The 25,870-nt window shown below is 40.7% G+C and overlaps 1 protein-coding gene across 7 annotated transcripts in view; it reads right to left on the reverse strand.

Moving 5' to 3' along the window:
• Kdm3 (Lysine demethylase 3) overlaps positions 1-25,870 on the reverse strand; it is a 325,601-nt gene that overhangs the window by 105,655 nt on the left and 194,076 nt on the right. For all 7 annotated transcript variants that reach the window (XM_087407663.1, XM_087407674.1, XM_087407682.1 and 4 more), the window contains exon 8: positions 22,535-24,848. In XM_087407663.1, coding sequence (XP_087263789.1) covers positions 22,535-24,848 — 2,314 coding nt within the window. The remainder of the gene's footprint in view (positions 1-22,534; positions 24,849-25,870) is intronic.

The following is a 25,870-nucleotide window of genomic DNA, read 5'->3' on the forward strand; positions in this document are numbered from 1 at the left end:
AATCCAGTAGGAAAAAATGCATTCTGTATAGTAAAATGAAAAGAGAATAGTGTACTTTCATAACAATAATATTATCAACTACGTGTGTTTGATAGATTCTTCTCCTCGCGTTCTCATCATATCAGCTCTCTTGTAATCGCAGGTCGAAATATCGCGAGTATTTTCTATACGAGCACTCGCGATATCACGTCACATGAGACAATCGCGACCTTCCGGCGTGCTTCCTGGAAATGGCGTCGCGTTCTGGAAACTCGAAGAGAGGCTCGTCTATCACAGCGCGACACGATAAAAGTGCAGGATCCATGCGCGAAAGCGAAGCAGATAAGTTCCCTCAGTTTCGCCAACCAGCGCAGATATACCGCTTCCGTGACGAAAGGATAGTGATTTTTTATAGTCGATTCTTGAAGACATTTAACTGGTAAATCCGAATGAGAGAGTACATTTTTATATAAGATTCTAACAACATTTATTAACCAGTCTTGTTCGTTTTTTGCCTTCAAAATTATATACACTGTTAGAAATGTTCTCAAAAATTTTATTAACTTTTAAGTTACACAATTTGAATTTAATTTCATGACATTACATTATAAATTTAATGTATTTATAACTAAAAAAATATATATTTGTATACATGTACCTAAAATTTAATGTATTTTTCATGAAAATTTATGAAATTTAATATACTTTTCATAAAATTTTATTAAAAGTACATTAAATTTCATAAAATTTAATGTACACGTTCGTTTCATTTAAGTAACTACTATAACTTAATTTTCAATTAAATCATTAATTACTTTTAATTTCACTCCTAACCACGAGCTTCATTTACAGGGTATAATTAAACCGTAGAAGACGTTCCGTAGAAGACAATAAAATAAAGATCAACGAGTTTTAATAAAATCGACTCGACTGATTTATTACAATTTATGAATGTAAATTAATAACTTGGGAAAAGTATAAAATGTACGTGAATTAATTATATACGAAATAAGAGAGGCATGCCCCGAGGGTTTCGATATTGACGGGAATTCTCATTCAAAGTTTGCCACTTAAACGATGTTGCGCGAGTAACCGTTGTGCTGCGATGCTCGCGGAGAAATGAAATCCGTGCGATTTCAAGGAGAAACGATTAGAAACTCCGATAAGTACTCCCGGCACGGCGCGCGAGACACACCGTGCGCTCTATTCATCGATCGTGAAACTCTCATAGCGTGCTCCACGCTTTCCTATCCATTGAAATTAAGAGCGCGCGGCTGCGCATCCAGGCTTCGCGAGTGCGCGAGTGCGCGAGTGCGCGTCGGCCGTTTTCTTACAAATTAAAGATCAGACCGCGCCGATAAGGAAGCGCCGTTACGTTAATTGGTACTCGCGGAGTAGGGTGTTACGTTTCAGGATTAATTTACTTGAAAACGATAGGCATCACCGCCGGCATCTCGCACACTCCAATTACAGTTGGCGTGGCCGCAATTTGCTGCACCTCGTCCGTCTAAACATTGTCACGAAGTATGTGTGTGGCAAAGGTCACGAATATCTGGGACAGCCAACCGATTGCACGGGTCCATGAAAGAATCGAAACGATGCATGGATGGATCCCCTTTGACCTCCCTCGTACCTGAAGAATCATATGTAACCGAAGGCCGGGTATCACATTTCGCGATAACGGAGAACCGAGAACGTTTTACAAAACATTTAGCAGTTATCGCATCGTGTAATTATCATCTTGCCGCTGTCAACGCGATCTAATTCTTGCCGATTTTATTCTTTAATCGTGGTATGCGAGAAACTTCTTTTTCCTCAGGGAAAACCCAGGGGGGGACCCCACACAACGCAACACAGTTCTCCAAGTGATATTCTTTAGGACGCCTATAGGATGTTCTACGACCTACGATATAATGAAGGTATGTCTTTTGAATATCCATTGAAGAATCGTGCTGCGTGGGAGGATAAGCCATGTGCAATAGATGAACGCAACGACACCGGACGTCACTCGAAGGCGCGAGAACGCGAGGTACGGTTTGCCGAAGAGCACGAGAGCAGCACGAATGCAGCACGAGCAGCACTTAGTATTCCGCACGTATCGCCTAGAACGACGCTCGCGCAGGCATTTCGCTGGAACGTGCCAGGCATCGCATCCCTCCTGCCCTTCGTCCCTACGGTCAAGACACTTCCCTCCGTCCCGTTGAGATGCGTGAGGGTTGTGCGAACGAATTCTGGATTCCGAGCGCGTCCCAAACACTTTTCTTAAGCGCTGGTCGACGACTGGGGACCGATTAAGGTGCGAGACACACCGCTGGACGAACTTATAAGGCGTTGCCGACATACTCACACACACACACACACACACACACATATCCACTGGGGTTTTCCCTAATTTCGACTCTATCAAATTGGCGGGGATTGCGTTGAGCAACTTTCAGAACATTTCACTGCGAAACGACGGGGATTGTAACCCTTTAACTCCGATTACAGCTTAAATCGAGAGCGCCACGATTACGATAGGGAAAAGTTTAACGGACTATCGAGCGAATTGCTCCTGACGTCGCCTATGTTTAGGAATATCGTTGTTTTGAGCTAGTTTATACAGTTAGTTTATATAGTCTCGGAAATCCCTACTTCTTGATCACGAAACTTTTAATCAACCTGGATTACGAAGTTCGATCTCGCTTGACCGCTCCCTGTGAATGTGAATGACGCTAAGTTTATTAGTTAGTTAAGAGAAAAATGAAAAATCGCGCGTTAGCAACGATCAATTTCTTTTTCTAATACCTACGCACGATGGTGCGACGGTTTAATCTCCTCCGGTGACTAGGCTCGAATAACTTCGACGCCAAAGCACTCAGGCGAGGTCGAACTTCGTAACGCGGCAGCACAAATCCGCTAGAGAATTTAAACCGAAGTCCGTATCCATGCTTAAGAATGTGTAAACCGACGATGTCTTCAGAAATCATCGCGACAGCGATGTTGGGAGATGCTAACTATGTTTCAACTTGTTTCTTAGAAGAGACAGGGTTGAGAGAGAGAGAGAGAGAGAGAGAGGGGGGAGAGGAAGGGAGGAAAGTTTGCGCTGAGAGACGCTCCGCGCGAGTCGAATAACTGGTCGTTCCAGTTTCTGGCGTTACGCCGCTGACGCCGGATGCCTCTCCCTCCAACCTCCAACCCGTCGTCCACAGACTGGTACAACCGGTATATAGCATATATATGTATCCGTATATACGTGTCGGAACGGGTATATAGCCTGCGTCACCGGCGTCATATTTTAAATATTAATACACCTCGATCGATCCACCGGCCGGTAAATCGCATTACGCGATCAAAAAGTAGTGGAAGGCAACGTGGTGGCCGATTATACTTGTTCGTATATATTACGGAGGGGGCCACTCCTGATGCCGTTGATGTTACTTCCGCGCGAGGATTTATGATCGTAAAGAAGAGCCTTGAGATGGGATCGATAATCGCAGAATAAAACGCTATTTAGATAGTCATGAATAAGGAAAGAAGATTTCAGTCGTCCGGGAATATGTTACACGTTTATAAATCTTGCTTCCATATGATATTATTACAAATGTTATCTTTGGTGTTTTTAAATTGATAAACAAAAATAACGTTTCGTGAAATATCGAGAAGGATGGAATGGAGTGTAATCAAGTTGGCGATCTTTCTTTATAATTTATTACTATATTTGAGCGGAGCTGTTTAATTAATTTGATCGATTTAAGTTTAAAATAGAAACTCAAGAGACAAGTAAATATTAATTCCTCAGCTAGTAATGTCGGGTTACGATATCGACGGCAAGTTAGATTTGCGAGAAATCGCACGTCTCGATGCGATTGCAGTTTCCTCGAGGCTTTTCCGTTCCTTCCATTTTTATGATATAAACGTATAAAACGTAATAAGGGCATAATCATATCTCCCATTAATTGAGCGAAGTTTCCTGAGTGAAGTAGTTACATTCGCGGAAACCGCAAATAGCGCAGCTCCATTTCCATTCGTTTTAATTATACGTCTCATATGTTGTCATACGGCATCAGAAGCGCCGCGTCATATCGATTTAAAGAGACACATGGAAAATACGGAGAAGTACGTCCGCAACGTTGACCAATTGGCGTGATATTCGCGAAATTGAGATGACCTACAGGAACCGTCATTGCGGTTTGAACGGCACTCTGCTACATCATTTCTTTCTCGTAAACATTTCCTTCGGTTATAAGAGGAGAATTTACGAGAAAACGTTGCGGGTGACTCTCTCCGATTTCTAGACGCTCGATATAATGTTGCAGAACAAAATAGGAGTCCACGCGCAAGTACTTATTTTTATATTTCCTTTTTTTATTGCTTTAAGGACAAGGGGAACCTCATTGAAACTTGGCAATACTATCAAACTCTGACACGATCGTTACAGCTTGTTATCACCAATTAACGTTATCACCAATTTACATTATATTATTTGCAAGTATCACGATTTATGGGTCACCCGAAAACGATAATTCTTTCGCGTGAAATAGCAGCGATAATCGTCGCTATTAGCTTTGTATCTCGACTTTTGACGCGATAACTTTGTACGTGCGTTCTGTAAAATTCGATGACCTGTGATAATGAAGAGTCTCGACATTGATCACGAATGCTAATAATCGTGGATATGCTAATGCTGATAAACACAACTTGGCAGCTCGCCCAGTATGTACGAGATCCACGCGCACGAATGGATAAATCATGTAGATTACTATAAATACACCGGGTGTCTCGTCGTGACCGAACTACACTGTTGCGATAACTACACGTTGACGATTTTTGGCAAGGATACCTTTACGAGATCCAATCGACATTAATAGTAATTCTAAATATTAGCGGTGTATTTTTAAAAATTTCGCTATACATTTCGAAGAATCATATTTCATTCTCTCATCAATTTAAATTACGGCTTTCCTGCGTGGCATCATAATTAATTTTGAACAAACAGATAATTAACTCTAAGCTAAGAGTAATATTTTCGTTAATGGTAACATTGGATCTGTCAAATCTTTGGGATATTTATTGAATAAATCTCAAAATTTCTATTCTATTCATCTATTAGTTCAAAATTTATCAAGTCTATTTAGATATTAATGGAAATTAGGCAAATAATAATCTGGTTAAAATCATCGTGGAATACGCGATAAGCTTTTATATTATATAAAGTAAATTTTCATCACGTAAAATTGTTCACTATTTATAAATCATCATGGTTGTAATATTTCACCATACATCAAATACTATACAATTTCTTTTTTTTAATAAAAGCATATCTATACAAGCTTCGTGTTAATTATCTCTTTCTCACTCTCTCTGTTCTATCTCGTTCTAATTCTTTATCATATAAAAACCCAAAGAACTTTCTAAAAAATAACACCAAGTACTTGATCGTTACGATATTTGTATTGAGAGATAAAGCTTAAAAAAGTATAGATACAGTTATTCTCCAATCTTAGGGATAACCTTGGCAATTTTTCCAGCGCGAATTCTCTATTCGTCGCAATTTCAATAATTTTTAAATGATACTCAATTTCAACTCCACCTACACACCACATATCTCAATAACATTCGGATGAATCTCGGCGTTTTCCCGCGCGACTCTTTTTCTCTTCGATCGCGCCTCGTTCGTCCGTGATGACCTCGATGTGAGACAGCTGGTATTTTTAGAGGCGGCTTTAAGCTCGCGATATATAAAAAAAACAGTTAGCCGTACCGCCTTTTTCCGCGATACGAACGTGTAAAGAGGTTACGGTCATACCGATCATTTGTATTAACGGTGAGTATTTATCGACGATCGCGTGGTAGCGCCTCTTTCTTCGTAAAGAAAGATTGTTTCCGATAACGCGACCTGGTCTAACTTTATGCTCTCGCGTTATACTGACTTAGTGAGGGTTCAAGGTATTCCTGGACGGTGATCGTTACGTGTTAAACTCGGATATTGCGCCTCGTAAAGTGATAATGCTCGGACAATGGCGGCTTCGTATAACTTCATCGTCCTTTCGCCAACTTTGCATTAAACATAACAAAAGGTAGAATTCCCGGTTCGCTTTTATTTACGTAAAGTATTTAACTTCACAGAAAATGGGAAGCTAAAATAAGTTAAATCCATGGTTAAGCTTATTCTTAGGTAAATAATGCTCCTTCGAAAGTCTAAAAGAGAAATTTAACTTTTCGTAAATAATCTTCCAAAATTATGACTGAGACAAATTCAGATTGCGACAAATTTAAAATTTTGTGACAATTATTGTAAGACTATCTTCATTAACTGTTCTTATTAATAAATTAATAAGATTAATGCTGCAGATTTAGCGTAATATAAACGCGCCGGATCTCTTACATCACTGCTTAAATAACTGTATTATTCATCGCTGCTTAAATAACTGCCGCTGCGAAGGTCTCTTTAGACTGCCCGAGAATAGTCCAATCGATCAAATGGCCTATGCAAATTGCACAATTAATTAGTTCACTGAATTGCAAGTATAATTTAGTATAATGACTTTGAACGGACGAAACCCTTTACGTCACTCAAAATTCGAGCAGTCAGTGTCTTATATAAATCACAATCCATATACAATGTCGATACATAAATTCTAAGAGTGTCAGTGTCGCATAGATATGTCGCATTAGAAGCTACCCAATTCGAAGGCAAATCAAAAAGAAGGACAAGCTGTCATATTCTTTAAACGAGCGGACAGCGACGGTGTGCTCTTAGTTTTTAAAATTGTAGTAAATTGTCTATCGTGAATTTGCATGGAAATCTCCGTTTTCTTCGCTGAGACGATTGAAACGTGCAGGAAAATAATCGTTCTTAATTCTGTTACTAAAGAGAAATCTGTGAATTATGGATAGTTGACATTTTGTTCCTATGATGATTCTATAAGCGGTCGTTTTTTTATATTTATACAAAACTCTTGTAGAGTAGCAAGTCACTAATCAATTCTTCCAAGAAGAGATAATATACAACAGCAGAGGATGTGTCATCCGTATAATTTTCTGTTACAAGTACATTTATACATGTATTATCGTTCGTATTATGCAAGCTCTATGCAAATAAAATCTTTACGACAGCCAAATTTACGATTCTCCGCATATTTTCAAAGACCGGTTTCGCTAAGCATGCTCGTTTAAATTTCAAACGTTAGCCTTCATACCGCAACGCTGCCGCATTAAAAGTTATCTTTCGTGAGTCACGTAAGTATATACTTCGGATTATAGGTATGTTATCGGTTAATCTATGCTAATAAAAATAGTTGAGGAAAAAAAGTCTGACATGATTTTTCATAAATTTTCATAAGAACGCGACTTCTCGGTCGTAATACTTCATATTAAAATTAAGCAGATTAATATTCATAAAGAAGATCAATCAATTATACAGTCAGAATAAAAAAAAAAATCTCTCGTCAGCCATTAAGAAGATATTTAACGAAGGTCATTAAACGTTAGCTCGCTGCTGTAATTATTGACGCGGAATACATTCATACAGATCAAGCACGTGTATGCATTTTGCTGTTGTTCGCAGATATACCCCTCCTCGTCCTCTATTCAGTAATTTCTTCTTCCCTCCCACTCTCTTTGCCGAGAGGGGAATAGTTTGCGGCAAAACGGCGGCGTGAGGAATTTTTATGATGTAAGTAAAACGGAACGACCCATAAAACCGGGCGGGCGCGATTCCATCTCTCTTCAGCTTCGCTCCGGAGTCGCGTAAAGTTTGCAACAAACTTCCTCATCGTGCAGACTTTAGAGTCTCTCCTCTCTCATCCTCCGTACCTCTTCGTCTTCTTCGTTCGTCTCTCTCACTTCTCTCCCGTGGGCGAGAGAAGCAGCCAAAGCGATCGCGTCGGCGAATACGATGTAGATAGCTGGCACGTTTTACAGCTAGAAAAGCATACCGCTTGATAACTTTTAAAGCGGAACGACCGGTCTGTTTCAGTCCGTGCGGAAGACCAATCGTACTCTATTCCGTTACGAAATTTTCAGCGCGAACTACTGTAGATATACATCGAAAGTATATTCTCTTCCTTCATTTTTCTTATCATCCGTCTCATCTCAAATTTAACTTTCCCCTAAACTTATTTGCAGTCTTCATTTAACTTTCGATCAATCTTTTTAAATCTCAAACTTGTAGAATATCATTTAAATAAGATGAATGGACTTTTGAAACGTTAGAGAAATTCCTTATTAAAAATTATAATTGATTTTCTTACACGTTAGCAAACAATGGATACGATTCCATCACATATTATTCTATGCTGATTCGTTCTTTTAATGACGTTAGGTATTATCCATCCAGGCTGATAATTTTAAATGCACAATTTTTATCACTGTAATGTTTATCGATAATTCATATCGTAATGACAAAAATTGTCTAAATGTTTTAAACAAGTTAAGAAAAGAGTTAAAAATTTTGTTTTATACATAGAGGCAAATTGTACCTACCACCAACGTGGACTAAAGTAACGTAAACTAACGTCTCAGCTATAATTCATGGGAGCACTAAACTATTTTCCAACTACGTCCAACTATGGCTCGCTCGACTGTAACGGCGAAGTTCGCGACTCCCAGTTTCAAACTGGATTTCTTTCGCACGAACACGGCGATGCCATTGCCATAACTTAACCGTCTACGGTCGCTTCAAAGTAATGCGCTCTGGATTTGTTCCTTTTTACATTCACTTTGACGATTACCACGATCCGTCATGATCTGTTGCTAAACTTGACTCTTATAAAAGATGAGGAAAGAAGATTTAAAAGCTGCATTGCGTCAAAAGGTATTAAACAAGTATCGAAAGAGGTTCTACTGCAAATGTCTAAAAAATTTCAGAAAGGAGTTTTTGGAACAAATACTTGGAGAAGATTAACAGATAATAAATCGCACGAGACATTAGAATGCGGTTCGCGTAAACTCTGAGATCATTCGTCTTTCACTTTTGTGAGATAAGTAAGGTTTTCACAAAACTTTGTGCTTCTTAAAATTAATAGCGCTAATAAGCCACGCTTTTTAGATTTACCGCAGTTCTTTAAAAGTCGATGTACGCTAAGGACGTAAAATTCGAGATTTTGAGTAAAAAGCGTATGGAAAATGCAAGACGCGCGAAATTTGTGCGGAGAATCGCAGTATGTTGATATCTCTATTTCTATGCTAATTCCTTCGCGAAACTGCGTCATTTTGTTTTGCAGAAACGAGAGGAAAACTGCGCAGAAGGTACGCAGGGAGTGTACGGGGATATAAATACGATTAATCGGGTGTATACTATCCGGGCGGGTGTCTTCGCGTGCACGACGCGCACCTGGTGTGTCACGTCAGGCAAAACTTGTCGTCGCCGCCACGCCGTGGCCGTCGCTCTTCGACGCAACCTGCAACATGGCGCACTGCACGCACGCACGCACGCACGCATGCACTCAGTGGCGTCGATAGTAGTGCACGAATTTCATGCTTTTTCTCGAAAAAGAAAAGCACAAAGTATTTCCCTTATTTACATCAAAGAATTATATTAAACGTACAGCGCGCAACAAGATAGTCCATTAGATAGCTGGAAAACAAGATAGCTTTAGAAAAGTAACAATCTATTTAATATCAGATCTTCTCGATACAATAATTTTATACAAAATAATTGTCAAATATAATTCAAAGTCAAAATATAGTTAACAATTATGCGACATAAGTATATTTGAAAGGCCAATTTCTTAATTGATCTAAACGATTACGAGGAGCCGTTGAGACATTCAGTGCAAGTCTCTCTTCTTTTTTTTTCAGTCGACGGCAATATCCTATTAAATGTTCTCTTTGAAAACGGCACGGAACCAGTTTCGTTTGATTACGCTATTGGGGCCTCTGTGAATGTGAGTGTTGCACAAGCTTGGAGAGGGGCGAGAACGAGAGGAGAACACGAACGAGTACCACATGCATGGACTTGCATGTGGTGCTCGGTAGTAATTATTAACCCGTAGTGACTCACTAGGTTGAGGACCTTTATGATCCACGCTAATGGGTCCGCCACTCGAAGCACCCGGAGTCATGCACGCGCATACGCAAGCACGTACGAATATCATACGGCGCCGTCTGTACGCGTGAGTTCCGTGGATGCAGGTGCACATGCGTGTACCTTTATGGCTCTCGGCCACGCAAATCTCGTAGCGCGTACCTCCACGTCTGAAAATTCTCGACCTACCCTTCTCTTTGGCGAGAAAATCGTTAGTCACCAAGGCGGACAAGCGTCCATCCTTTTAATGAATTTCATGAATTAGAAACCAACGGAAAGCGCGCGAACGAACGTTTAACGTACGAACGAACGAACGAACGAACGAACGAATGAACCGGATCTCGTTTTGTTTCTTGTTTACGCGCCGTCACGCAATCCCGGAAATATATCGTTATTTTCGACGCCGCCCCCGGCGGATAATTATTCACGAGCCAAATTACGGGAGTACGGAATTGTTGGAATTGCCGTCGTGCCCCGACGCGCGCGTGGGCGGGCGCAGTCGTTTGCCGAGAAATTGAGTTATGCTACGCGTCCATACTAGCTACCATAATATCAGATTGTGTGCGAAGTGCGTACGGCCTGTACGAAACCGTGTCGCGTTAAATTTATTCGCGCTAAATTGGATCGGTTAACGTCTCTCGGGGCAGTTTTGTTACTCGCGACAAATAGAGAGAAAAGCTAATTACTTTTGACCGTTGTACATATTTATAGCAAATTGGATGCAAAAAGTCTAGGGAGAGGTTTACAAATGTGAAAATGTTGGCTATTGGTATAATTATAACGTTAAATACGATAAAGCGATATAAACCAGTAAATAAGTAAATATATATTTTTGTCGTTTCAATAAAAAAATTTATCTGCAAATAAATTCTTTATTATCTCACGATAAAATCCTTATAATTATTGTAATAATATATTGCGTACCAATTAAAGTGTCCTGGTCTCCATTGAGACCAGAACCTGAATCATGCAAGCCCGTATGTGCTTTCCGGTTGCATTAAAAATATATATATATAGTCGTATAGGATTGCGCGGAACCAGTTTCAGCCGGGACATCTGCACGATAATGGCGACGTTAACGGCATGATAATGGCATGATGAACATCCGACTACGATGAACTGTGCGAGAGCTGCGTATTCGCCCATATGCGATTTCGTTGAATCAGCAATTCTAGTCTCGTTATAGCGCCACGACTATAGCGTCCTATAGTCATTATATAGCGACTTGTAGCCATCACGACCTCCTATTATACGATCGGCGGTCTGGTCGATTTGGCTACGAGGACACATTCCTGCGATTGGATTCCAGTCGACGCCGGAGAGTCAGTGACCCGATTAAAGCGTGCGGTAGAATAGGAAGATGTCATATGATATATGTAATTTATTCAAACTCAAGTCGAACTGATTTTTCGAAACTACCGTATTAATTAATTCAAATTCTATTCGACGACTAAAATCCTGGAAATTAACCGGATCTTCTTTTTAAAAATAAAGTTTCGTACATTGTGATATCATAATCAGATATGACTTTCAAATACAAATACTCTGACAGTTGATAAGATAAAATAATTTCGAATATAATAATGGCTACTTCAATGATAAGCCTTTGATATAGTTATTCAATATTAATTCTGATAGTATTATCATAGTATAATCAGATCAACATTAAAGTAAAAATAGATTATTTCTATTCAGAATATTTTTAATATTCTCTTGAATTATCTTGAATTAAAAGAGAGATATAAACTTTTGGAGAATTAAGCCCTTCCTCATCTTTCTCGTCAAGGCTATGAATGCATAATAAAACTTACTCTGCCCAATCTAATTACAACTTAAATCTATCCTTGGTGGAAATTTAATTGGCATCCCGATTGTCGGAGCGCTAAAAGTGGAAAAATCTTGGCAAATTATGATTCTCCATCATCGCTGCCAGCATCGATTTCAAATTTGTCAAAGAACCTGCGGCTGAAAGCGCATCCGGCACAGTCGCGAGATATCCTGTCTAGACAATACCCTATAGAAAGTACCTTCTGACACATTGTCGATCAATCGGCCGGGAGAGCATTCGCGAACACGCGGTATGCGTCTGGCTTCGGTCCTTTGACGGTTGCACCGGCGGTATCGCCGGTTCGCCACAAATGCACGAAATTTTCCCCGGGCACCGTTCGTCCATCGATACGCAGATCTGCGAATGCTCTATGATGTCACAGCCACGCCGCTCGCAATTTGCGAAATAGCTGAGCGTTTTGCAGCAAACGAAACGAGCGCTGAAAGCTATTTCATTCACATGTCATCACTCGATGTAGTCTCGTTCACTCGTTTTGTGACGCCGTGACAGGTGCTTGGTTAATTATCATTTTTATATAATTAATTAGTTTCGGAGAAACGCGTGAATATGACTCGCGGTGTTTGTCATCAAATATAGGATAATCATGCGCGAGAATTAAAGAACCAAAAATCGATATCATTTTCAGATTAAATACACACAAAGAATGCCACTCCATTGCTAAAAAAAAAAAATTATTACCCAATTTACTATCTTCTTCCTTTTTTACGGTTATCTTTAACAAAAAATATATCTTCTTGATAATAATCTTCAAATATATTTATCACAAGTTTTAGGAAAACTCATTATATACTCATTATATACTCAAAACAAGAATTCGTTTTCCTTTGAAGAATATTAAATTGATTGAAGAAGCGACTTTTTTAATATAAAATAAGCAAATCGAATTTGTTTTAGGCCCAATTGCATCTACGTCACTTTGATCTTTAAGACTTAAAACTCTCTCTATTTCTCCCTCTCTTTTGGTTTTAAAGAGAGAAAAGTGAGAGTTAAGCCTCGCTTAAAGTCAAAGTAACGGTGCAATCGGGCCTTAATTTAATAATCTTGATTGTAAAGTATTAAGCTTACTGAGATTCAGGATATATTTTGAAGATGCTTTATGTAATAAGCTTTATGTCAGATTTGTGAATATATGAGCTTTTGAAATATTTGAAACAAGTAATTATTACTTGCAAGCATGATTACGTTAACCTTGGCGCCTCGAAACGAAAGTGATTTTTGGAAGTATTTTAAACGAAGAAAAATAATTAAAAAATTCTGCAACCAACTGATACCAAAGTAGATAACAATTACAAACGGAAAACATAAGAAAAAAAAAATTTCAGTCCGAAAACAGAAAGCATGAAAGATACATTCTTAATAATATGTATTACAGATCATATGCTACACAATATATATTTTATTATAGATCGAAACTTAATCATTATCAAAATTGTCATCACTGTGTTACTTAAAACCACTAGAAAGTGAGACCCCCTAAGCAGAGAGGATGGCTTTTGCTTTGTGTTGTAAAGTATGCTTGAAAGTTATATGTTTCATCCCCCTCTACGAGGGGGTTCCACAAAAAAAAAAAACAATTTAACCCAAATCATATTTCGGTAGGGTGGACCTCGCTTTGCGTGAAAAGTCAAACCCCCTAGGCAGGGAGGGATGTAGGGTGGATTTCGCTTCGTATAGAAAGTCAAACCCATCCCTAGGCAGGGAGAAATGGGGTGGACTTTGCTTCGTTTTTTATTTATGGATTGAAATCCTTTTATTCTCTTTTTCTGTCTGTAATTGTCAGTTATTTTGATATCTGATAGTTTGAGTATTTTTTATTATTTTTTCGCATTCCTCGTCAAAAATGCTTTCAAAAATCACTTTCATTTTGATGGGCCAAATTTATCGTCATTATCCCCTTGCGCACAGTATGCATTTTTCTGCGTGTACCATTCTTTAAAGAAAAATTCTTAAAATAATTAAAATAGATGTAAAGAATTCAGAAACAGCAAGCTTCAATCTTGGATACCCAAAATGTCCAAGAAGTTCCTTCACATGTAAAGTCTAGCTACAACTCGTTTATTACATACCGAAAGAATCAGACAGGAATTACATCATTCCTCTCATTCTCCCCTTTCATCTCTTTGTGCCCTAGCAATGCCCTTCGTTTCGCTGGATTTACTGTTAGCATGGCCCACATGGCCTACACACGCTCGCTCGCTCGCTCGTTCGTTCGCCGATGTACTTGGCTTGCAAACACGCGTGCGTACACGAATCCCCGCTTGGAGAGCGAATTCACTTCGGATATATGGCACGTAACGCGAGACAAATGCGTGAATGCATGTGTTCGATAGTACGCGAGTGAGTCCGTGAATGCACATCCGCGAGACCAAATAATGGCGCATAGGCGTCGGATTTTCAAGAAAAAGGACTTAGGAAAAATAAAAGTTGAACACTAAAAAAAATCATTTTGTGAGTAACAAAAACTTTCCTACTTTTTAATTGAAAAATTGTGTTGTTAATTAAGGTTCGATTAGAATAACGCAACAAAATAAATTATTCATATCAAACATTTCTCTCAGTGAAATCAATAAACTATATAGACACACATATACAGTGTCTGGAAATAATCGCCAAATATTTCATGGGGAGGTAAAGAGGACTAAACTGAGTCGAAAAGTCTTCCATCATTTTGCAATTTTCGCAATAGTTGACAAGATATTAATTACTAAAAATTGTCTAATATTGTTGAATAATTTTTTTTCTCAAATACTATCAATTTTACAGAAAAACTGCAAGAGACAAAAATCATTTATTTTCTTCTTATAAAGTTCTGAGAATTTTTTAAGAATTTTTTCAGAATTTTTTAATATCATATTTTCTCATGTTGATAAAAATGAGAAAATGCAGTACTAAAAAGTTGATAAAAAATTCTGAAAAAATTCTTAGAACTTTATGAGAAAAAAATTAATGATTTTTGTCTCTTGCAGCTTTTCTATAAAGTTGATAGTATTTGAGTAAAAAATTATTCAACATCAATATTTGGCAATTTTTAGTAATTAATATCTGTATTCAATTTTAATAGCATTCTTTCAGAAAATATATCTGTAAATTTTAATTAAAACTGCCTTAATTCGTAAAATATTTTAAATAATCTGCCAATAATTTGATACGACTGACGTCAATATTAAGATAAGTGTAAAGTATAAATTTCACGAAAAATAAACAAAAATGATAAACACACTCAACACGTGAATTTTTAGTAGAGTTTTAAGAAAAATAAAATAAACACTGCTCGCGCGTGTTCTTCCAAGAATTCTGGTGTCCTCGGCCTCGAGTGGCTATCACTCCCAGGAGCAATCTCAGCAGGCGAGGCGCGAATTCTAATCTCCACGCCGTTGCGACCGTAGATAACGGAGGGGAGGAGAAATCAGAAGATACGGTACGCGTGTATCTGCATGCATACGTTGATGTGCGCGAGCGAGCGGATCCCATCCCGGTCAGATTTCGCGTGGCGCGTGTGTGCGTGACGGGCGTGTAAATCGTGCGCCGGCGAGCTGACGGACATGTGCCACGTGAACTGCATAATAAACGGCGATCGTTGCCGGTACTTCGCCTACTCTCGAACGTTCCGTACGCGCCCCCGGTGGGAAGATAACGCGATGACCTCGAGATAAATTGCTCGTCCGTGTCGCTCGTTGGCCGATCGACTCTCTCGGAGTTGAACGACGGTGTCCGAGACAGGCGTCGGTTGCATCGCTCCAGGCGGAAGAAGTATATGCACGATACACGTTGACTAATCGATTCGTAGATCACACGCTTTATGCTCTATTCAACGTGAAATCGTCGATCGATTGACGTTGAGATCCATCGCGTTACGTACGGTTAACTTCGAAGTTACATTTTAATCTAAGCGCGACATACATCTTCAATATTGTAAAGATATTATTGATATCGCAATATATATATTATATTAAAAAACGCAATGTCATAATGTATTAAGGAAAGATTAGATACAAGTAATGATACAAAATAAGAACCAGCTGGTTGTAATGACAAATTCAAATAAAGATTTTTATTAAAGGTCAAAACCGAGCATACGAAGAATATTATAAATAAATAAATAAATAAATAAATAAATGCAAAGATACATTAATAATTACACATTTGTATAATAAGCAATAATTTATATAGCTCTCTGTTACTTCATTCAAGTCCCTCCCATATGTCATGTTTAATTACTATATTGTACGTAGCGATAAGATAACATCGAGCAGTGTACGATAGAATTAACTGACAAAGTCCATAGAGAGACGTTTTGTTGTGCAAAGCAGCGATGGCCTTGGATGAAGAGCGCGTGATACGAGCCGCGAACGAAACATACGAGACTTTCGATTCGGCGATGAAACTGGGTGAATCGTGAGATACTTTAGCGTGTGATTCAGACTCGCGTGACGCAATCCGGAGGAGTTAGAGAGGCGAGATTTATTTCCTTGCAAACGTGTTTCACGCACACCTGCAAACGTAACTACCAGAGTGCGACCGCAAAAACAACGAGCGTTGTCCTCGAGATATAAATCAGTGACGGACGATAGAAGACACTTTTTACGAGACACATTCCAGACCGTAGATGCGAAACTGTTCGCAACCAGCTATTTAAATAGTGATAATAATAGCTTGACGACACAACTATTCGCGATAAAGACTTGGCACGAATTACAATGTCGGGCTTACATTCCAGAATAAATACCACTTGGCATAAATGACAGTCGACATTAAAGGAAAAAGAAAAAGAAAAACAAAATGAACAATAGCTATAATATCATGCGCAATACATACACGTAATAATAAACGATTATTGAATTGCCGATCTATGATACACATTCCGAGCCATCTCGAGATCATTATCTATGATATAATCTCTATATAATTGAAAATAATACTAATTTAATATGGAATTTAAAAAACAAATCACTCACACACATCAAATGATTCTATCCTAGTATATTAATTCTGCTAATCCATAATCAATTTGGTTTATTACATATAACGTCGCGATCAAGGCATCCAGCCTCTCATTATCCTGTTAGACCATCGCTCGGACACGCGATCATCGAACGAGTTGCCGAACACTCGACATATATTTTTACAGCTTCCTGCTACATGCATTCCTGTTCGTCTCGTCCTTTTCTCCTCCTCGCTCATACCGGTTAACAAACGGTCTCGGACGAGGCTACGGACGGAGAAGGAAGGCTCCTAAAGAGCAGGAGGAGAGGTAAGATTAAGGGGGCGAGATGCGGAGAGGTCCAGGTGGGGAGAGATAAAAAAGAAGCTGCGCGTGACCTTGTGCCCAAATGCCAGTTTCTGCTGCCGCACTCGGCGGCCAGCTGATTACCTCTCTCGGAGAGGTCGGGCTTGCATAAGCGTTAAATCGCGGTCATTACACGAGAGGAGAGAGAGAGAGAGAGATAGCTCATAATAGAACATATTTAAAGCAGGATAATGTACGCTTACACGTTAGGATCGCTTTCTCGGGGAAAAAGATAAAATTGCAAACGAGCTTTCTGATCATTTATATTAGTTTTGACTTGTGTCTTTGTATTGGTTAAAAAACGTAATAATCGTGTCGCAAGGATTGGACATTTGAGTCTGCAGTTCAAGATATTTTACAGGTAGAGCAAAAAAAAAGACTAAGTGATAATATTTAAATGAGAATAATATTTCCTTCTTACCTAAATCATTTAAATTACTGCGTAATTTTCTTTCGCGTAAAATACTCCCATTATTTGAACCGGTACGCTAATTGCATGATTTACATGAATAATAGTCGTTAGGGTATCTTTGATGAAACTTCGACACGAAAGAGCGATCCTATTTACGCCTAAGGGGGCAAACTCACCGGAACCATTGTTTCGTGATCACGCCACGTGCGTGAAAAAGCATTGGAACGCATATACGCGTGTCTTCGCGACATGTTCTGCCGCAGGAAATTCCAGGAAGTTTCGAGTCGACACGTAAAAAGGCTCGCGTGATATCGGCAAATGCAACGTTGCGTTCTGCGACGGTCCTCCTCTCGTGCGGATAACCGATCGCCGACGATCCGCATCGCCGCTTTATCAAGTTTCCAATTTCACCTGTTCGTTACACGTAACGAGCGATTACTTCTCCCGGTTAACTCCGCAACAACATCTCTCATCGATATCTCAGGTAAATTTGCTCTTAATTTGTCGATGGCTTTCGCGAAGCGAAGCTTGATAACGCGGTCCTTGCTTCATTAATGAACGATATTAGCTTGCAACATTACTATCTAACGATGTATAATTGATTGTACATTTACTTCAGCTGGCAAAACATTTTACAGCTGGCAAAATATTTTTCATTAAAAATATCATGAATTTATCTCTTTTTCTTCCTCATTCGCGTTCGTTATCATAAAGCAATTTATATACGACACGATTTCTATTTTTATATCATTTCAGCGTAATTCTTGAAACAAGTTCTACAACGTAATTAAAATTACATCGGTTCTATGATATATTTTTAATAGCTTTAATCCTTTTTGATAAATTCTTATATTGCTTTTTGCTGAAACTAATTCATAGGGATGCTGAGAATGATGCCTTTCTTGGAACGAGAATAATTTCGCTCGTGTACGATTAATCTTAACCATAGCTTTGTATTCGGGAACGCATTTCAGGTCTCGCGTGACTCAGGCCAGGGATTGAGCAGGAAAAAAGATGCATCGATCAATCAAGCTTTAATACCTCGTGATCGAGTGCTACCGGCTCCGATGGGATCTCAGAATGAGAGAAGATGAGACGCACAAGAACGTGGGATATCGATCGCAGGAGGATGAACCGCGTAGTTAACCTTCGTCGCTACACGATGGTCATTAGGGTAGCTCTCTCACCGCGCGTCTTCATTCTTTTTGCGGCATTCCCCCCCCGTGGGGGTTTGCTTGTACCCCGACGAGAGAGAAAGGGAAAATTGAGAGCGCCCGCTCTCGGATACTATCAGACAACTTCGACCTTGAAAACGTCTCGAGAATGCGAAGACGATTAACTCGTCTGCCGACAAACTGTTGCTTCCAATTTTAGCCAGGTTAATTTTCACGGAATATCAACAAGCTATATTATCTCGAGAGCGTCATAACTTGTTACACAATCGAAAAAATTAGCAATTATACAACAGAAGTGTTACTTAATCCTATTATATACACTCCTTTTTTTGCCTATGTTAAGTATATAATATTAAGTATATATATATATATATATATATATATATTGGGGTTCCGGGAATCCCATCCATATTTTATTATCGTAACTCCAACAAAAATAGACATATTTTAATTAAATTTTTTTTTTAGTCAATAAAAAATCCATAAAGAAACAGATTTATAATTTATAAAAATTGAGAATTAAAGAGCTTCGAAATACGTAATGGGTTAAAAAATATTTTAAAAATATTTTAAAATTTGTCTTACTTAGGTATATCATCAATTTTAACAATTCACTAATCTATTTGTTGATGTAAGTAACTAATTATAATTTTCGTTTTCACTATCAGTAGTTAGTTTAACTTTAATTTTGTTACTCGATTCTTGCTATTTTTCCTCTCCATTAACGTACACATTCAAAAATAAAAATTAAATAAAAATTCATTTTCTTTTTTAGAAACATAATTAAATATTTTACACGAAAAATAAATTTGAAGATAATAAGATATCTGTCTGTGAGCAAATAATCAGATGACAGTTATCAAAAAGCGCAAAACGTTGAGATGCAGAGACTGTAAATTTCTCTTTTTCTTTTCATCGTCCGAAATAAAATACTGTGATCCGAAAAAGTGTCATAATGTAGCCGACGTTCAACGTCATAAAAATACACGGAAACGATATTTAGAGGGACTTGGCACGGACTTGATGTAATATATTGTCAAGTCGACGCACGTCCTCTGCTGTCTGACCCCTCCCTGAACATGAGTAGTAGTAGTGGTAGACGATGTAGGAGGTCATCATCGTCTAGTAGCTTGCCAACCTAAACCCTCCGTTGCCCTTTTCCGCCTGGGCTCTTATGAGAAGAGCTTTAATATCTCAGTCATGTTCTTGGTTCACGGACTATTAATTATCCCTACCTAGATGCTCGCTGAACTCATCCCGTGGGTCAGGTCGCTGGATTTGTTGCGAGGATTAGCTTCGATGACACGTGAAAAGCACGTGAAAGAAAGAGAGAGATGATTTTTATTTATATCGATTAGCGTTAATTGTGAGAAATTCAAAGAACGCGTAATAAAACGACGAGGTACAATGAGAAATTGGGTTGAAATGAATGGAATTGATTTCACTCTTTATAAAAGTGAAAACAGTACTTCCGAGTTTCATACTGACTACGTCAAAATCAACGATCGTAGTTCTAAGGCTGGATATTTCGAGCTGATCTTTTCTTAAATGCCAAGATATCAATAGCTTTCAATTTATGCGACTTGCATTAACAGTCGCAATAACAGTTTTGTACTTAAATAATTCGTAATCTAAAGTTCACCGGGTTTAGTTTCAAACATTCCAACTTTTACTTAGTACCGTATTTACAGAACTTACACACCGCCTCTTTCGATCGATGCATCGTTAAAGCGATATATAGCGACCATTGACAGACGTGGAGTCATGGCCGAGTCCACGTCTATCTTGAACTATGTTTCCATTGTTATTGATAAAGAAAGTACATACAAGTTTTTATACTTTCAAGAATAACTTTCTACCCGACAAACTTTGACTGATGAATAATTGAAAAACGGAACTTCGCGAGAAGGATTTGCCAATTATGATAATCATACAAAGAGTTCTCGTAATATTCTGGAAGAGAACAAACTTTCCAAGAACATGTATACAAATCTGCGATTTAATGCTACACGCACATTTAACGTTGTAAACATTATGTTAATTATGCGATCCTCTTAGTGTTATCACTTTCACCTGTTTACTCTTAAAAATAAGCAGCCGGTCTATTATGTAGAAATTAGGAGAAGCACATAATAGAAATGAACGATACCGAAAGTTTTGGCGGGCGGCCTTCGGTGAGGTCAAGCGAGGCACAACGCGCACGGTTGGCAGGGTCATCGACACGTGCCGATCAGTGGCGTCGGTGTTAGTAAATGTTTCTACCGGTTTATATTTATACAAGCCGAAGAGCGACGGTTTCGGGTCACCGCCTCGTTGTCGGCATTGCCGCGCGAATGATGACTCGATTACTCAGGCCGAGCCTCGTCTCTATCGCGATAATCCGGCGGAAGTCGGAGGAACGGCTCGCAGCTGGCGCCCGGAAACGCACGTAGATACACGTCATGCGCGCGCGCGCGCGCGCGCGCAACGCTTGGCTGTGGATACGCACGCTCGAGCCTGTCCTGTCCACCTCTTTTCTTTTTTCTTTTTTTCTTTTTTTTTTTCAGGCGCATCCGCCTGTCTGCCCTCCCCGCATACGACGAGAAACGAGAATGGCGAGTATATACGCTTGACGTAGTCACGCGAGAGCAGTCAGACAAAGAAAGTCCGACGGCTAGAACCAGCGAGAAAGCGTCGAATGCAGCTGCCACAACGGTCGGGCATTCACTTCCCCGATGCCGGACGATAGTCTCGTTTCCTTCGAGGATCTACTGGCCGGCTGAACGTTTTGTCGCGGGGACACGCGAACAAGTAAATTACGTATGGGCAAAAACGCTTGTTTCTCGCAAATATTCGAGGAACTCGGAACAAAAGGTAAAACGCTTCTCGAAGCGTGGCAATTCGTGTTAATCGTGATATTGGATCGAAATGTTATATTGGCACGTTTCAGATCATTTCTGTGTCGAGGTTATTGACGAGGCAACTCTGATCGAGCAAAAGAAAGATACGATAAACGTCACGGATTACGGTGGATAATTCATGTCGACAGGGAAAGCGAATCTAGGGTTTAGATTATTGGCATAACGTAGTCATGACATCGTCACGCTGCCGTTCAATGCATTATAATGCGCGTACTCAAAATCGCTCGTGCATGTGGCAGCGCTATTAATGGCGCACGTAGTCGAGCGGAAAAGTAGTCGTGGTAAATAAACTTTTTATCGTCGTTACATATCGCGTTGCAACCGTCAATTCACTGAGGTGATTATAGAAGACGTAATGCAACGTCAAATCTATTAAAGCGCCGTTTATCGAGACGCGAATCTACTTTGAATCTATAGAAATTTGCGCGGATATATATATATCGATGCCTGTTCTCAAGCATTTTTACAAATATACTTTTATATTTTTATTTCGATGTAAAAACAGATTAAAATTAATGGAGAGAAATTTGTTTCTACAAAGTAGAATGTATCATCTAATCAAACTATCAAACTATCTAATCATCTATCAACTATTTGTTGATATTGAATTTATTACTTATTGATTCCTTTTTAAATTTCTCTTCCAACTACTAAAGTTCGGTTTTCCTTGGTGATATAATTAAATATTGTATTTTACTTACAAGAAATCCGTTTTATTACTTCTTATTTTTCTTTTACTATTCCTTATAATTTAAGGGAACACAATTTTATAGAAAAAGATCTCTGCCAATTCTTTGTGATTTCTTTTAACTTATACTTTATAAAAAACATTGATTGATGAAAATTTGCAACGTAGACACGTAGATTCGTAGAAATGTCTCATTGAAAATTGAAAGATAATAAAAGAAAGAAACATGACTCACCGCAGCATTCTTTCGTGGCGCTCTCTTTCAAGCAGCTCCTCCGGACTGGATGGTTGTGGGCCTAAGAGTGTGTGGGAGAGCGGCGGGTAGGCGGTCCTGGACTGCCTCCAGAGCATCTCGGCAGCATGGTGACTCGGAGGAGCTGGACTGTGGTAGCCGACCGGCGGCGCCGTGGCTGCGGTACTAGCGCCGGCGTTGGGCGCACCCTGGGACGGATGCGCCATCAATAGGGACGTGTGCTGCACGCTCTGCACGTGCCAGATCCTGGCCGGGGCAGCGGCGGCGGCAGCGGCGGCGGGAGCTAGTGGTGTCGAGGAGGATGTTGTCTCCTCGACGCTAAGCGCCGAGCTCCTGCTGCCGCTCCTCTCGTCGCCAGAACTGGCGCTCTTCAACGAGCTTACCCCGCTGTCGGAGCCGCTGTCGCCGTAAGTAGCGACACCGGCGGCGCCGCTGCTGCCTCCCGACGACCGTATTCCACCGACCGCCGTAGGCACACCGACGAGTACGCCCGTTCCAGGTATACCGGCCCCGGCCTCCACTTCCATGAGGCCGGCCTCATCGCCACCCCTCGATGTGTGAGACTGCTGTTGCACCTCGAGGAGGCTCGACGGGGTCAGGCGAGCGGTGGAATGGTGATGATGTTGGTGCGGGCTGCTCGCTAACTGATAATGATGATGTTGCGACGGCGGCTGTTGTTGCTGCTGCTGCTGCTGTTGCTGCTGCTGCTGTTGCTGTTGCTGCTGGTGATGGTGATGGATCACCGGACTATTGGCAGAATAACGCTGCTGGTGATGCTGTTGATGATGATGATGGAACTGTTGTTGCTGATGATGCGATGGTGGCTGATGGTAAGATTGTATATGAGGATGATGATGATGACCGGCGATCGGCGGTGGCGGCTTGTTCAGTCTCTCGGCAAGGATGATCGGGCTCTCGTTGTGCCGATTGCGCTCCTGCTCCCGCTGCTGTTCCAGGAGCAGGCTGCTCTGCCTGCCGGGGCCGCCGCCGCCGCTGCTACTAAACGGACTCAGCCTCTCCAGCACGGAGCCTGAGTCCTGACTGCTCGACTCCAGCAGCTCGACGACCGATTCGACGCTGGCCGCCCTAACGCCGCCGACGCTACCCACGCTATCCTCCGTGCCTAACTCGGTGGTAGTCAGCTCTGTGCGTCGTGATCGCTGCGAGCTTACCTCTTCTTCACTGGCGTTTTCGTCGCGATCGTCCTCTGCCGCCGCCGCCGCCGCCGCTACGTCCTCTCTGATTTCTTCCGCAAAACCTTTTGTCTTTGATCGAGTCGACTTCAGCACAGACGGACTGCCCTCGCGGATGGCATTCGTCTTATCGCTGACCAGCGGCGAATCGACATGCAATCCATTCACGAGTAACTGCGGTGGCTGTTGCTGTTGCTGTTGCTGTTGCTGTTGCTGTCGTTGTTGTTCCTTATTCTCGCCGACCTTATCTGCGTCCCAATCGGTCGCGCGAGCGCCCTTTCTTGATTCTGATTTGTTATCTGGTTGTTGCTCCTCCTTGGAAGCCGGATCGCCTCCGGGATCGACTTTGTCCGGAGGTGGTGGCTCGGGTTCTCTATCCCTCTCCCTGGACTGACTCTCCTCGTCCTCTTCAAGTTTACCGACCTCTCGTTCAGCCCCGTCGTGTTTTTCCGCCCCCGCTTCCTCCTCAACGTCGTCCTCGTCGTCGTCTTCCTCCTCGTCCTCTCCCTCTGCTTCCACCACCGATCCTCTAGCCCGATCCGCTGCAGCTTCCTCGGTGTTTTTGCTCTTACTACTCTCCGATCTGAGCTTTCTGCCGACGGGGCTTGTTCTTAGCCGCTTAGTCAGTGGATCGCAGCGTTCCTGACTCTCTTCATCCTCTCCCTCGAGACGCTCTTCCTCCTCTTCCTCTTCCTCCTCCTCTTCTTCCGATCTGTTACCGAGGCGTTCGTCCTTGTCGGCTCTCGCTCCGGTACGATGATGATGCTCGACAGACTCTCCCTCTGCGTCTGTCTTGACTTCTTGGCCACCTCCTGGCCTCGGTCTTCTTCGTGCCGGTCTCTGATGCTGTGCCGGCCCCTGGTCGGTGGTCGGACTCTTTACCGCGGCGCCACGTCTTCGTAGTTTCGAAGCACTTCCCGATGCACTGTTTGCTTCTTCTAACACCGGCCGCGCAACACGATTGCTTACCTTGCTAGACGGCGGACTTTTATTTTCGCGATCCTCTTGTTGCCGTGTGGATTCCGCCGAATCTTTTTCGTTTTTCTCGCGACTGGCACCTTCGCTCACGCGTCGGCGTCGATTGTTACGGGCATTGTTCTTCTCTGAAACAAAGAAAGAGCGATGGTAAATGTATGATGCATGAAATACATATTGGAAAGTGAAATTGATACTGTAGCTCTGCTAACTTGGAATCGAGTGCAGTTAATTTTAACGTTACAATACGTTTAAATTAACTGTACCTATTTTCTGTATCTATGTCATAGGACTATAATGTGCGGGAAAAGATAGCAAATCGTTAACTAGGTCTTAGAGTTAACAACTTTAGTATATGTTCCAATTTCATTGATATTACGATATTATACAGTACTATACGAGGAATATGTAATCATGTATTTTATTGTAAATTAGTACTTTATAGCACTGTATATGATTTCATGTAGCTGTACATAACTGACGAGAAATGTCTTTTAACTTGAAGTTTTTAAGAGATGATAACGTTAAAGTTTTCCCATAATGCAACAAACTCTTATAAAAACCGACATCAATTCAGAACTTCAATCATAGTTCTCTTTTTTTTATCTGCATTCCAGAATGTTTGGATGACATGCCGGTAAGTGCACGTCTAATAATATCGCGCGACGGAAACTGATTATATGTAAAGAACATCACAAGCTAACAACCCACAAGCTAGTCGCACAGCCGTTAATTATTAAAATTATCGACGGTACGACGGAAGATTATCGCGCGCTCGATATGCTTGTATACGAAGGTTATCTCGATACCCTTGATCGGACTGCATAATTGTGGCGGGTAACCGATCGATCCCTACAGCTGTCCGGTACATCGACTGTTCACCGTCCAGAGAGATTATGGAGCTGATTTACCGAGGTAATCCCTTTGATGTGCACAGTCAGTGATTCGCATAACTCGGTAACCCTAGGACGCTATATAAAGCAATCTCCCTACCAACTCCCTTTTTCCACCCTCACTTGATTGATTCGCACAGTTCAATATATTAATTATCATATATTCTCCTAGAAGGGAATATTATTTACATTTCAAATTTCACGGAATTGCAAGTTACAAAGAAACTTTTGACATTGAATGACGCAAGTCAGTCTTT

Source organism: Acromyrmex echinatior, chromosome 1, assembly GCF_024713525.1.
Source record: "Acromyrmex echinatior isolate Ae372 chromosome 1, ASM2471352v2, whole genome shotgun sequence".
NCBI lineage: Eukaryota > Metazoa > Arthropoda > Insecta > Hymenoptera > Formicidae > Acromyrmex > Acromyrmex echinatior.